General features: G+C 39.7%; 1 protein-coding gene across 3 annotated transcripts in view; it reads left to right on the top strand.

Annotated features, from left to right (window-relative positions):
• Positions 1–12080, top strand: part of LOC113136720 (chloride channel protein 2-like) — a 137774-nt gene that overhangs the window by 58216 nt on the left and 67478 nt on the right. For 2 of the 3 annotated variants that reach the window (XM_026317770.1, XM_026317765.1), the window contains exon 3: positions 6628–6678. The exons of the other annotated variant lie outside the window; for it this stretch is intronic. In XM_026317770.1, the coding sequence (XP_026173555.1) occupies positions 6628–6678 (51 nt within the window). The remainder of the gene's footprint in view (positions 1–6627; positions 6679–12080) is intronic. 3 annotated transcript variants of the gene reach the window in all.

Here is a 12080-nt window from a genome sequence, read left to right as displayed (position 1 = left end):
CACTGCTGATGTAATGAGCGCCCAGCTTCCCAAAAGGACACACACACAGTGTTTCGCTTCAACAGGTGTGATGTCAGCAGGAGCTCAGCATGGCACCACATGTTGCTATGGTGACCAGCAGGCGCCTAGCGACCAACAGTTGCTCACATGCTCTCATCTTTTTCCTTTCCTTTCCGTCTTTTTGTTTCCTTGTCATCTTTCCTTCTCTTTTCATCTTGTCCTTGCTGCTTCCTCCTGTCTGTATTCGCCCACTCACACCCATTGGTGGTGTAGAAACTTGATTAGAATGGCAGAGCAGAAAAGCATCTGCTTGGTGCAGATGGCAAGTCGTGGTGTGGAATGGGCACATTTATCATGGGACGCACACACATGCATACACGCACACGTAAAAACACACACCGACACTTATTAACCAATGACACTTTCCCTGTTGCCACTTCAGTGACCTGTGTGGGTGCTGGTTCACGTACCTTGGCCAACACTTGTGTGTGTTTGTGTGCTCTGTGAGTTGCCATGTTAAATTGTGTACATAGTGCACTTGCAGATGTGTGCACATGCATGTGTTTGTGCAAAACTCTGGTTTCCCAGCTTTCTAATTCCTTCTGACATGTTGCAACAGCCGTTAAACAAGGATTAGACCAACACAGTTGGAATATAAATTTTGTATTATCTTTATTGCACATTATAACTAACCACACTACCAAATAAATATCCAAATACCTCCCACCCCTCAGGTAAACAAAAATAATAAATACTAATCAGTGAAGAACAAATTGAGGAAAATTGAAGGAATTAGATGAAGAGATTTGGAGGATCAAACATGAAAAAATTATATATTTTTTTCACACTTTCCAGATGCTGTTGAGCTTTCTTTTTAAAGTCAGTGCGTTTCAGTTGTCAAGTGTAGTTTTTCAGGGGAAGGCTGAAAATTTCACTCTTTCCTTGTTGACTGCCTTTTCATCAACAGTCATATAGTCTCACACACACTGCCCTTCTCCGTAAACTGAACCAAACAAACAAATCAAACTGTGGTGGTTCTCATTAAGATCCAAGGTAGACTTGTGAATTATACTATTCATTACAGGAACATAGTAATACTTTCCAATTTGTTTACACATTCATTGATTTACTAAGAATCCCAATGAGGCAGAAGCCAGACTACTTTAGGAACCATTGAAGCTCCACAAATCAATATTTTTATATTAACAATGGATCAGATAACTTGTGTAATGTGAAAGATGTCGCTCACAGACTGAGGCCTCTTTTTTCTTATTGTTTACAGTGTGAAGCAGGAAATTTCTCTCATATCAAACTCTTTCCAGCAACATCATTCAACATTAACCATTAGTTGTTGAAGAAACTTGTAAAAATTAATGAATAAAGACATAAATATTTTTGAAGTTGGTGACATCCAAAATAGAAAAGTTGGAAAGTGAATAATGGACTTAGATGCAACTCTAAATGAACTCTAATATTGTTTATGCAGTTCGATTTCAAAATATGCTATGGTCTGTTTGTTATTAGGCCTACATAAATGCACAACATTTTTAGAAAGTATTTGGATGCTATGCTGTGGCGTCAGACATTGGTCAGGTGCATGCTGTTTGCTTTAACTTTTACTGTTATGCATCTAGACCTTGATGTAAGAGCACATATGGAAAATTGCGTTGATTAGACATACTGTAGTTTAGAAAGCCCACATCTTTGTTTTTAAAGTCCCACAATTCAAACTTTTTGTCAGGACAAAAACCAAGCATGAAGTCCAGGAACTCTCTGTAGACCTTCAAGATAAAATTGTGGTGAGTCATAGATCAGGGCAAGGGTGTAAAACAATTTCTAAAGCTTTGAGTGTTCCCAGGAACGCAGTGGGACTGCTTCCACTGGGACTTCTGCACAGTACTGCATTTAGGGTCCACCAGAGTACATCTGTAAATGAGGGCCTTTAGGGGAAAAAAAAACATATTTTGAGTTGACTAGTGGATTATTGAGTGTGGATTGATTTTGCCGTCTCAGTTTTATATTTTTCAAAAGATTTTACAACACAGTAGTGTGGAGTGGAATCTAAATACTTTATGAAGATCCATTCTGTTACGAGTAAACATGTAAAGTGTTTAAGCGGTGGCCCAAAGTGGTCAAAAAAATATAAGAAACTCAAGGTGAAATCATCACATAGCTTGTTTTCAGATGTCACAAATATTCTATTTACTGTACATGGAAATCAGAGGAAAGCAGCATATTTTCACATTCAAGCAGTGTGAACCAGTTAATATCTGATAATTTTGCTTTAGATATGATTGGTTAATCAATAATCAAAATACTGCTGTGTATGGTGATATGTTAATAAAAATTGTGACTTGGCAAACAACATGACAGAAGAGTCCCGTGTTGCTACACGTGCTCAACAGAAGACAGTTAATCTACCCACACATAATATGTACTTATGCACCTGTTGACATTGTGTTAGCACCACAAAAACCTCCATCCATACAACTTGCATATTTTCATATTTTTAACAAGTTTCTAAATTCTAGCTGCAAAATTGCGTGCCTTAGAGACTGCTTGATGGGATTAAGACGTTTTTGACATGCTTCATTTCAGGATAGAGTGCATTTACTAAATCACCAGTCCGTGCAGTGAACAAACAGCGTTAACCCAACTGCTCACTCCCTAAAACACACACATACAGACAGGTATTTTATATACGTGAGCCACATGAGTGTTGTCCAACCTGTGTGTGTATGTGTGTGTCGGGCAACACGCTGACGCACTGTGGGGGTGTTCAGACGTCATTCACATTCAGCTGCCAGCCAAGTCCAGGAAGTAACACAACTGGCACACGCACACACACAAAACAATGTAACTGTGTGTGTGTGTGTGTGTGTGTGTGTGTGTGTGTGTGTGTGTGTGTGAGAGAGAGAGAGAGAGAGAGAGAGAGAGCAAGGGACAGCGAGGCAACTTTTACTTTAATATATCAAGTAACCAAGGAGATTTGGTCCACTGATCAATATCTGATTCAGTGCCACTCCAGCAGATTGTGTATGTATGTTGTGATCTTGGACTGCTTGTATCTGTCCATCCATTTACTATAGAGGTTGTGGCATTAGTCCAGTGTGTGTGTCAGCAGAGAAAACCTGTCAGTAGCCACTGTTTTGGCTTACAATGATTTTGTCATCTGGGGGACAGCAGGTTGAGCCAGGATGGCACCCATGGCACAGCTGACTAGGAACATTAAGATGTTTTTGTATTTAATATTCATACACTTGTTCTAAGATGTCAGATGTGGAAATAAGGGTTCCTAAAGTAATTCCATTGTTTGGCCAAAGCGGGAATGCTGCCAACAGGGAAATTCAATTCCATCAGTGGGATAAAAGCCAGTGTAGTGTGTGGGGGGTGCTTTGGATGGCTGTAGGATAGTGTTAGTATTCAGTGTGAGAATGCAAGATTCCAGGTAAACTATTAATCATGATTTTGGTTTGGTGGTCTGATTCAGATCACACATTTCTCCCATGGTTCTTGATCAATATATTTCTCTCTTAAGTATTTGGTTATTTGCAGTCTTAATGAGCACAGAAGATCAGATCAGATTCAACTTTATTGTCATTCATTTTTACGTCACAAGTACGCATATGAATGAAATTACGTTTTCGTTGCTCGCAAGGTATAAATAACTACTGAAATTAGTTGTTTTTACATCTGTCTCTCTCTGCCTCACACCACATGACAAACTGTACACAGGAAGTCCGGTGATTAGACAGCTTACAGAGATAAACGAAGTGCTTGGTTTTATGTAATGGATCTCCCCGCTAAGGCAAAGATGACAGTATTGTCATGTAACAATGAGATTGAGTAGGAGTGTAAATTCAGATTTCATTTAAAAACAATTACTCATGCAGCCCTAATTCACTGCTTGTCAGCACAGATGCAAGGCAGTTACTGGCTGTCTTAGTATAATTATATATTTAGTGATGTTTCATTCTTAAACTGAGTTTAGTCAATGTAAGGATTAGTACATTATTCTGGTACTTTATTCAGTTTCAATGATGACAGTTTTATGTGACCTCTTAGACACAGTTCTCCGTTCTCACAGTTAGTGCCAGCAGTCATTCTGTCACTGAGGCACTCACTCGGTTGCAAAATTCACCAAGTTTCCAAGTCTGCCAGGAGCAGTTTTAATGAGTAATAATGTTTGTGGCTGCCTGCTGGAGGATTTTGAAAAATGCAAAATAGTGAGTATGAGGACTGGGGATTTGGGGGGATGGGGTCAGGTTCTTGAGAGGAGGAAGAGATCGAAGTCTGAGTTTTTCTTTCAAACTTGAAAAGAAAGTCAAAGGAAGTAAAATTAATTTATTATAAAAAAAATCTGTACTTCCTATGCAAATCTATTAAAATGTGCTACCATGCTATTAAAGTGGAAACATAATTCATTAATCCCTCTGAAGCGGACTCTCATTTATAATGGCGGATTTGCTGTGGTCCCAGTATTGAGATCATGCTGTAGTTTTCCTAATTTTATACTTAGCACTACAGCAGTGAGGAGAAGCATTAAAATCTGATTTCTTTTATAATTAGCTGCAGTTTGATATGAATTTCTCCACAGAGGTACAGCAGTTTTTGAGCGCAGATATACAAATCAATAAGCTGTGTTGTCTTTATTGCAGTTGTAACCATGCAGGCCTAAGTTTTATTAATGCCATCATTAATTTTTATGTGTTTGGAATATGATATCACATGTTTTTTATAACTGGATCCATTCACTGTAAAATTGATGGTTATTAAACCTCAAAGGCCAAAGAGAAGTCTATGTCTTCCTTTCTTGGTTGCTTTGCAGCTTTTCTTGTTGCATAATCTTTTGTTTTGAGGTTTTCCTTCTTCTTTTCTCCCCTTTTTCCTTCCTTCCAATCTAAAGTAAAGTCCCTTTTCCTCTCATAATGGATTCAGTTTCTTCTAACCTCTTTTCCTCTCTTGATGTGTCTGTTTTATTTTTTCCATTTTCCTTTTCTCATTTCCTTTTCCATTTTGTCTGTCTTTTTTCTGCTCTTTCCCAATCTCCTCCCACTGTTATTTCACCACTGCTTCCTTCTGATTTTTTCCCCTTGTTTTCCCCTAGTTTTTCTGTCCATGCTTTTCTATCATTCAACTTTCTTCACTTCCCTCTCTCGCTGCAATCCATCACCTCCTCCTCCAATTTGAAGTGTGTGGGCGTGAGTGTGTGTGCATGCATCGCCATCTTTTCATCCCTCTGAGCCCTATGTTCTGAGTTATTACTCTCTAATGATCAGTGAGCCCAGAGCCAATCCATAATTCTCACACACACATACTTTGCAGGTTTGTCTCCAGACTCTGATTAGAGCAGAAAACTTTTCATCATATTTATAAAAGACAGATTCCAGTGGGAGAACTGGATAGGATTAAATACAGTTATCTTTATGATATTTTGCTTTTAATGTGTTTATATAAAATTTTATCAACTTGACCTTATGTGACTTGTATTTTAGAAATTGAATATCCAAATGTTGTCACTTAATATGATGGATGTCATTGTGTTTGGCTGATGACATTTAATGTACTGATCAATAGTACAAAGCCCATGGCCATTTGAATTTTGAGCAGATGTCATATACAGTCATTATGACTTATTTCTGCCATACACTCTATTACCACCTTTTACAGTATTTATATGTTTTCATTATTATTTTTATAGTCACAGTTGCTACATCTGTCAAGCTTTTTACTCTTGGACAGCAGAAAATTTTCCAACTAAGTTCACTTTTTAAAGAATTTTTAAAGCAGGTTTCTGTTTCACTCAGAGGTAAACAAAAGCAGTTTTCTCATTTCTAGCCAGAAGCAGTTGTTTTTGCTTGCTAATTTATTTTGGTGATTGCAGAAGAAGTGTTTATATGTATCATATTATCTGGTTGTCAAATTCAATACGTGTATATGAGCATTTACTGTATTTGTCGAATGAAAGTTAGTTTGAATAGAAAGAACAATGAAATTGTGTTTGGATATTCCCCCTGTAAAGTGTCTGTGTTTTCAATGTGCTGCTAAATAAGAGTGGATTTTGTCATTTGGAGTGGTTTGAATCAGCTTGTCTTATTTTGAAGGATGGACATATAATACTGAATAGAGTTTTAACATTGGTGCAAACTTGGCTGGAACAAGGATAAGCTAATATTTCAACAAAACCAATTACGCTATGTGTGTTTGAAAACAGGATCGTACCAACTGACAGCTAAGGCCCTGGCATTTGTGCTGTAGTTAAAGCAAATCATGGGTAAATGACTAATATGATGTAAAGTTAAAATGTTAATAAGTTATACTTTTATATTACATTACCTAAAATATGACATGGCCATTTATACAGTAGTTTATGGAAAATTTAAGCAGAATTCTAGCTAGAAGATGTGTGAAAACAGGATACATTTATGTTAAATCAAGTATAATAGAAAAAAAATCTAGTATGATAATATTATCCAAAGCAAGAAGAATGGCTTCTGAAGTAACAGCATCAGAGTCTAACCCATTCATAGGGAAAAGGCTGTATATGTGTACTGTATATCCATGACCATGAATGCACACCCATATTGCCTATTTTTAATTATGTTATGTGGTCTATTTGTCCTCCAGGGTCAGGGTACCCGTATGTTCTGGAAGCCCCAGCCCAGGACTTTATTTCTGGTAAACAAGCAAACAAAAACCCATCCAAATCATTCCCAGTCTTCCCCTTGAGCTACCAAAAACCCCTGTCCTCACACTCCACCCTGCTACAGCCGCATTACTATTCAATCATTAATCTTTAATAAGTGGTCATTAAGTGTTTTTATCAAGCTCTTGAGAAAAGTAACCTCCCCCTTTGCTTTTTGATGTATTAATGCTGCCATCAAAAACACACAGTTTGTTTCTACAGGTTTTAACTATGAGTGTGTGTGCGCATGTCTGTGTGTCTGTCTGAGGGAGAAAAAACCCCCAAAGTTTTAGCATCCTGATCCATGCTCACCTTAAGGCTTCATATTAATAAACACCCAACATGAAAAATATCTATGTGCATATTATTCCAAAAACAACTAACCAGCCTGACCTTATTACTGCTAGCCTCGAGCCCTAATGCAGGGTAATAAAGAGCTGTGAACATCTTGGTTTAGCTGTGTGTGTGTGTGTGTGTGTGTGTGTGTGTGTGTGTGTGTGTGTGTGTGTGTGTGTGTGTGTGTGTGTGTGTGTGCGTGTGTGTGCGTGCGCGTGTGCGTGCGTGCGTGCGCGTGTGTGCGTGCGTGTGTGTGTGAAACACACATACGATTATAGGTTTTCTCTTGCAGCTTTTAAGTCAGTTTCTCCTAAAAAGGATGTGTTTGTTTCATATCTATGCCATAATTGTAGTCACAAAAGGCACAGGTAGCAACCCTATATGTTCAGCACATATATTGGAGTTGCTGTCATTTCAAAAGCATGGCAAAGGTGCTGCAATAGAAATGCCCTGAAAGTGGTTATGCCCGAGTGTAAATGTGTCTGCAGAGGATTGCAGAACAGAAGTGCTGACTCGGCAAACAGCAGAGATGTGTGGTTGGAGTGGAGTGGGGAATATGGGTTTGTGTACTGGAGAGAAAGTAAGACAAATGAATGGATGCAGAGCAGAAATGGAAAGATGATTTAGAAGGAGAAGGTGGTGGGACACAACGCAGCAGGGAGCAGAGGGAGTAAAGGAAGGGGAAAGAGAATAACAGAAGGAGAGATAAGGGGATTTGATAGCAAAGGTTTGGGGACTAGATGGATAAAATAAATGGAGATTGAATGAGAGAGAGAGAGAGCAGAGCAGATACTTAGCAGCAGGTCCCTTGGCTCTTGGTTCACAAGGCTTTCATCCAGGAAATGAAACAACTTACCTCTCCCTAGTGTGATTGGGAAAAATACACACAGAGACAAACATGTTTTTCGCAAGACATTTAAACCACATGCAGACACTTAGTCACCCACACTAATGCTGATGGACTGTTATTGTCATGATCAGTGCAACCATCTGCCTTATTTGACTGTGTGTTTTTGTCTATATTGTTTTGCCACTAGAGAAATAATGCTGTTTCTTCTTCAACCACATCATCCTAACCTCAATGTTAATGTAGAGGTAATTTTGTTCATCGTCATCACCACCTGTGCTTGACTGTTTAGTGAAGATTGTAAAACAGAAGCATCCAGTCATAAGTTCGGCATTTAGTTTCACAGTCATTTTAAATGCCAATTAAATACATCTTACATTGTGAGTTTTTTGTTAAATATAAACAACCCTAAAACACTCTTGCATCTTACACACTGCTGAAATGAGACACACATCTTAAATAAAAGCTATTTTTTAATTACAGATTTGAAGTGATAAAAAAGCACTGCCACTGTACACCCCATTCGTTCACTTGCTATCTAAGAACTGATTCATTCACCAGTGGCTTCAGGAGAGGAGGTTGCCAAGATACCAGGGTTTGGGGTCACAGTGTGAGAAACCAGGAGGTCAGTGTATGGTTGAAACTGAGTCACTTCTTGGAGGAGAGAAAATAAACAGTTACCCAAGGACCGCGATGCATTCATTAAAGGTGATTTTAGGGCTAAAATATTGATCTTTGAGTGTGTGTTGAGTTGAAGATCAAAAGTTCTGTTTAGTTGTAGGAAAGAGTTCTGGGATCAGCATGAAGTAAAAAGATGTGATACAGTAGTGAAGCTCCTCCAGACAATTCTACACAGATATGTTATACGGTATCTAGTGTTCACATCTTGTAATATATGAATATTGGAACAAAATAAGAATTGTGTAGCCAACGTTCTGTTGTGTGTTGTGTATGTATTTATAATGCGGTTCTATTTTGGATCCTGTTCCAAGTTGGTGAAATTCCCAGACTTGCTCAGCTCACAGTCTTTTGAATGCTGTGTCCAGATAATATGACATTACAATAATAAATAATGCTTATATTAATGCCACATTGAAGACATATTTTGGAGTACTTCAGGCTCACCAGTAGGATTTGTTGTGCAGTTTAAGTCTGTTTTGTTGCTTTTACAATGTGAATATTCCTTAAAGTTCTGCTCCAAAATTTCTCACAGCTGACCAGGTAAGTTGATGCCATAGTCATTTATGTTTATTAGGTTTCTTCACTAATTTGGGCAAGTTGTTCCTTTAATTTGTTCCCCATCTGTATGTATCTGAATAAATAATAAGCAAACCTCTGCGACTGGCATCTATAGCTGATGTCATGTTTGTTTGCTAGATTCTCCAAAGGTTAAACAACACTTGCACCCACAGGACTAAAGGACTTGGGTGAAAATACTCTGTGGTTCATGTATGGAGGACAAGGATGCACATACACAGAACAGAAGCAGCGGCAACTTTCTGATGTGTTTCCTTTGGATACCTTAGAACGGTGTCGGGAAAGATATTTCTTATATTGAACACAATGATCTGTGACCTACAGTGTACATCTGCAAAAGACCTGATAACACAAATATAATTAGAAATTACCAGGCAAAACTTAGCAGAATAAGCTGAAATGACCACATAAACTTCATGAGTCTAAAGCCAAAAATGTCACAGCAGAGAGCAGTGAGTCACCAACCATGAAGACAATAATTGAAATAATAAGGAATGTTATGTATCTTCAGACTTTCGAGTTAGATGTTCATCAGATTTAATGTTCCTTGTTGTTCTTACTGTTAATAAAGACAGACATTTATTTTGCTTCTTAACAAGTCCACTTGATAATATTTAATGACATCTCTTTTCTTTACCCTGCTCTACTTAAATGCAGAAAAACATCCCAGTCGAGCATGTGGGTTTTAGTGTGATTCCCTTAAGAAATGTTAAGCATACGTCACGCACTCTTTGGAAGCGATTAAAGGGGAATGCGGAGGTTGCTTTTGCATAACTTCAGTTATTTTGTTGGCCTTTGTGTGTGTGTGTCTGTGTACACCATTACACCTCATTAAGCGGACGTTGTACTGCAACCATAGGATGCGTGTCACAACTGTTGTTACTCGACGAGCACAGTGATTGAGTGCAAGACGAGATACTTTGCCTGCTCGCCTGGGACCAGCGGTGATGCTGTTACAGCACATTTACATAAACATCACCTCCTTTAACATCTCATTAACATAGAGAACACATCAACACGAAGTAATGAGTGGAGGGAGGGATGGATTAATAAATGGATGAACTGAGGGGAGAGCAAGAAGGAGATGCTACAGTTAGGTGAAGATATGGAGATGGCTGTATTAAGTATCCGGGAGACATTTACAAATATGTTGTTGGTTTTATTGCTCCAAAGGTTTGTTTTTTTCTGGTTTAATGTCTTATTAGTTCTTTGCACTGTTTTTATGTTATTTAACCCCATTCTCTCCTCTGCTTCTTTTCCTTTTCTTTTCATCTACAGCTGGACACCAGCACAGTACTGTCACAACACCAAGGCAGACCAGTATGAAATCAATTAAATTAAATTATAATAATTAGCATATTCAATAAGAGTGAAGTGTGTATAAAAAAAAAAAATTTCCCTTCTCACCCCTATGGGTGGTGTGTGTGTGTCTTCCTCAATCTCGGGTCCTCTACCAGAGGCCTGGGAGTTTGAGGGTTCTTCGCAGTATCTTAGCTGTTCCTAGCACTGCGCTCTTCTGGACTGAGATCTCTGATGTTGTTCCTGGGATCTGTTGGAGCCACTCTCCCAGTTTGGGGGTCACAGCCCCGAGGGTGCCGATTACCACAGGGACCACTGTTGCCTTCACCATCCACATCTTTTCTAGCTCTTCTTTAAGGCCTTGGTATTTCTCCAGCTTCTCATGTTCCTTCTTTCTGATGTTGCTGTCACTTGGGATCGCTACATCTACCACTACGGCTTTCTTCTGCTGTTTGTCCACCACTACTATGTCCGGTTGGTTAGCCATCACCTGTTTGTCGGTCTGTATCTGGAAGTCCCACAGGATCTTAGCTCAGTCATTCTCCCTCACCTTTGGAGGCGTGTCCCATTTTGACCTTGGGACCTCCAGCCCATACTCGGCACAGATGTTCCTGTACACTATGCCGGCCACTTGGTTATGAGGTTCCATATATGCCCTGCCTGCTAGCATCTTACAACCTGCTGTTATGTGCTGGATTGTCTCAGGGGCATCTTTGCACAGCCTGCCCCTGGGGTTCTGCTTGGTGTGGTAGACCCCAGCCTCTTGATCTTGTGCTCAGGGCCTGTTCTTGTGCTACTATGATTAGTGCCTCTGTGCTGTCTTTCAATCCAGCCTTTTCCAGCTAAGATATCAGCCACTTCTTCTACCTGTTGATGGTACAAACCGTGCAGGGGTTTGTGCTGCCATGATGGTTCTTGCTCCTCTTCTTCTGTATCGGGCTTCTGTTGTATTCCATCACTCGTGGCCATCTTCCTGATGTACTCATGGATCTTTGCTGTTTCATCTCAGATGGTGGCTCTGATGCTCACCAGTCCTCGGCCTCCTTCCTTCCTCTTAGTGTACAGTCCCAGGATGCTGGATTTGGGTGAAACCCTCCATGCATTGTGAGAATCTTCCTTGTCTTGATATTGGTGACCTCTATGTCCTCTTTTGGCCAACTTATTATGCCAGCGGGGTATCTGATGACTGGTAGGGCATAGATGTTGATGGCTTGGACCTTGTTCTTCCCATTTAGCTGACTTCTTAGGACTTGCCTTACTCTCTGTAGGTATTTGTCTGTGGCTGCTTTCCTTGCGGCTTCTTCTTGGTTCCCATTTGCCTGTGGGATTCCATGGTACATGATACTAGTTTTCCTCAACATCCACTATGCAGCCTTCTGGCAGTTCAATTCCTTCAGTCCTGACAACCTTCCCTCTCTTTGTTATCATCCGACCACACTTGTCCAGTCCAAATGACATTCCAATGTCGTTGCTGTATATCCTGGTGGTGTGGATCAGTGAGTTCATGTCTTGCTCACTCATGATGTACAGCTTGATATCATCCATGTACAGGAGGTGACTGTTGGTTGCTCCATTTCGTAGCCATATCCGAAGCCAGTCTTACTCATGATCTGGCTGAAGGGGTTCAGGCCTATGCAGAACAGCAGTGGGGACAGA

The sequence above is a fragment of the Mastacembelus armatus genome, chromosome 13 (genome assembly GCF_900324485.2).
Source record: "Mastacembelus armatus chromosome 13, fMasArm1.2, whole genome shotgun sequence".
Taxonomy (NCBI): domain Eukaryota; kingdom Metazoa; phylum Chordata; class Actinopteri; order Synbranchiformes; family Mastacembelidae; genus Mastacembelus; species Mastacembelus armatus.
The sequence above is the reverse complement of the archived record's forward strand: the minus strand, read 5'-3'. Positions and strand labels throughout refer to the sequence as shown.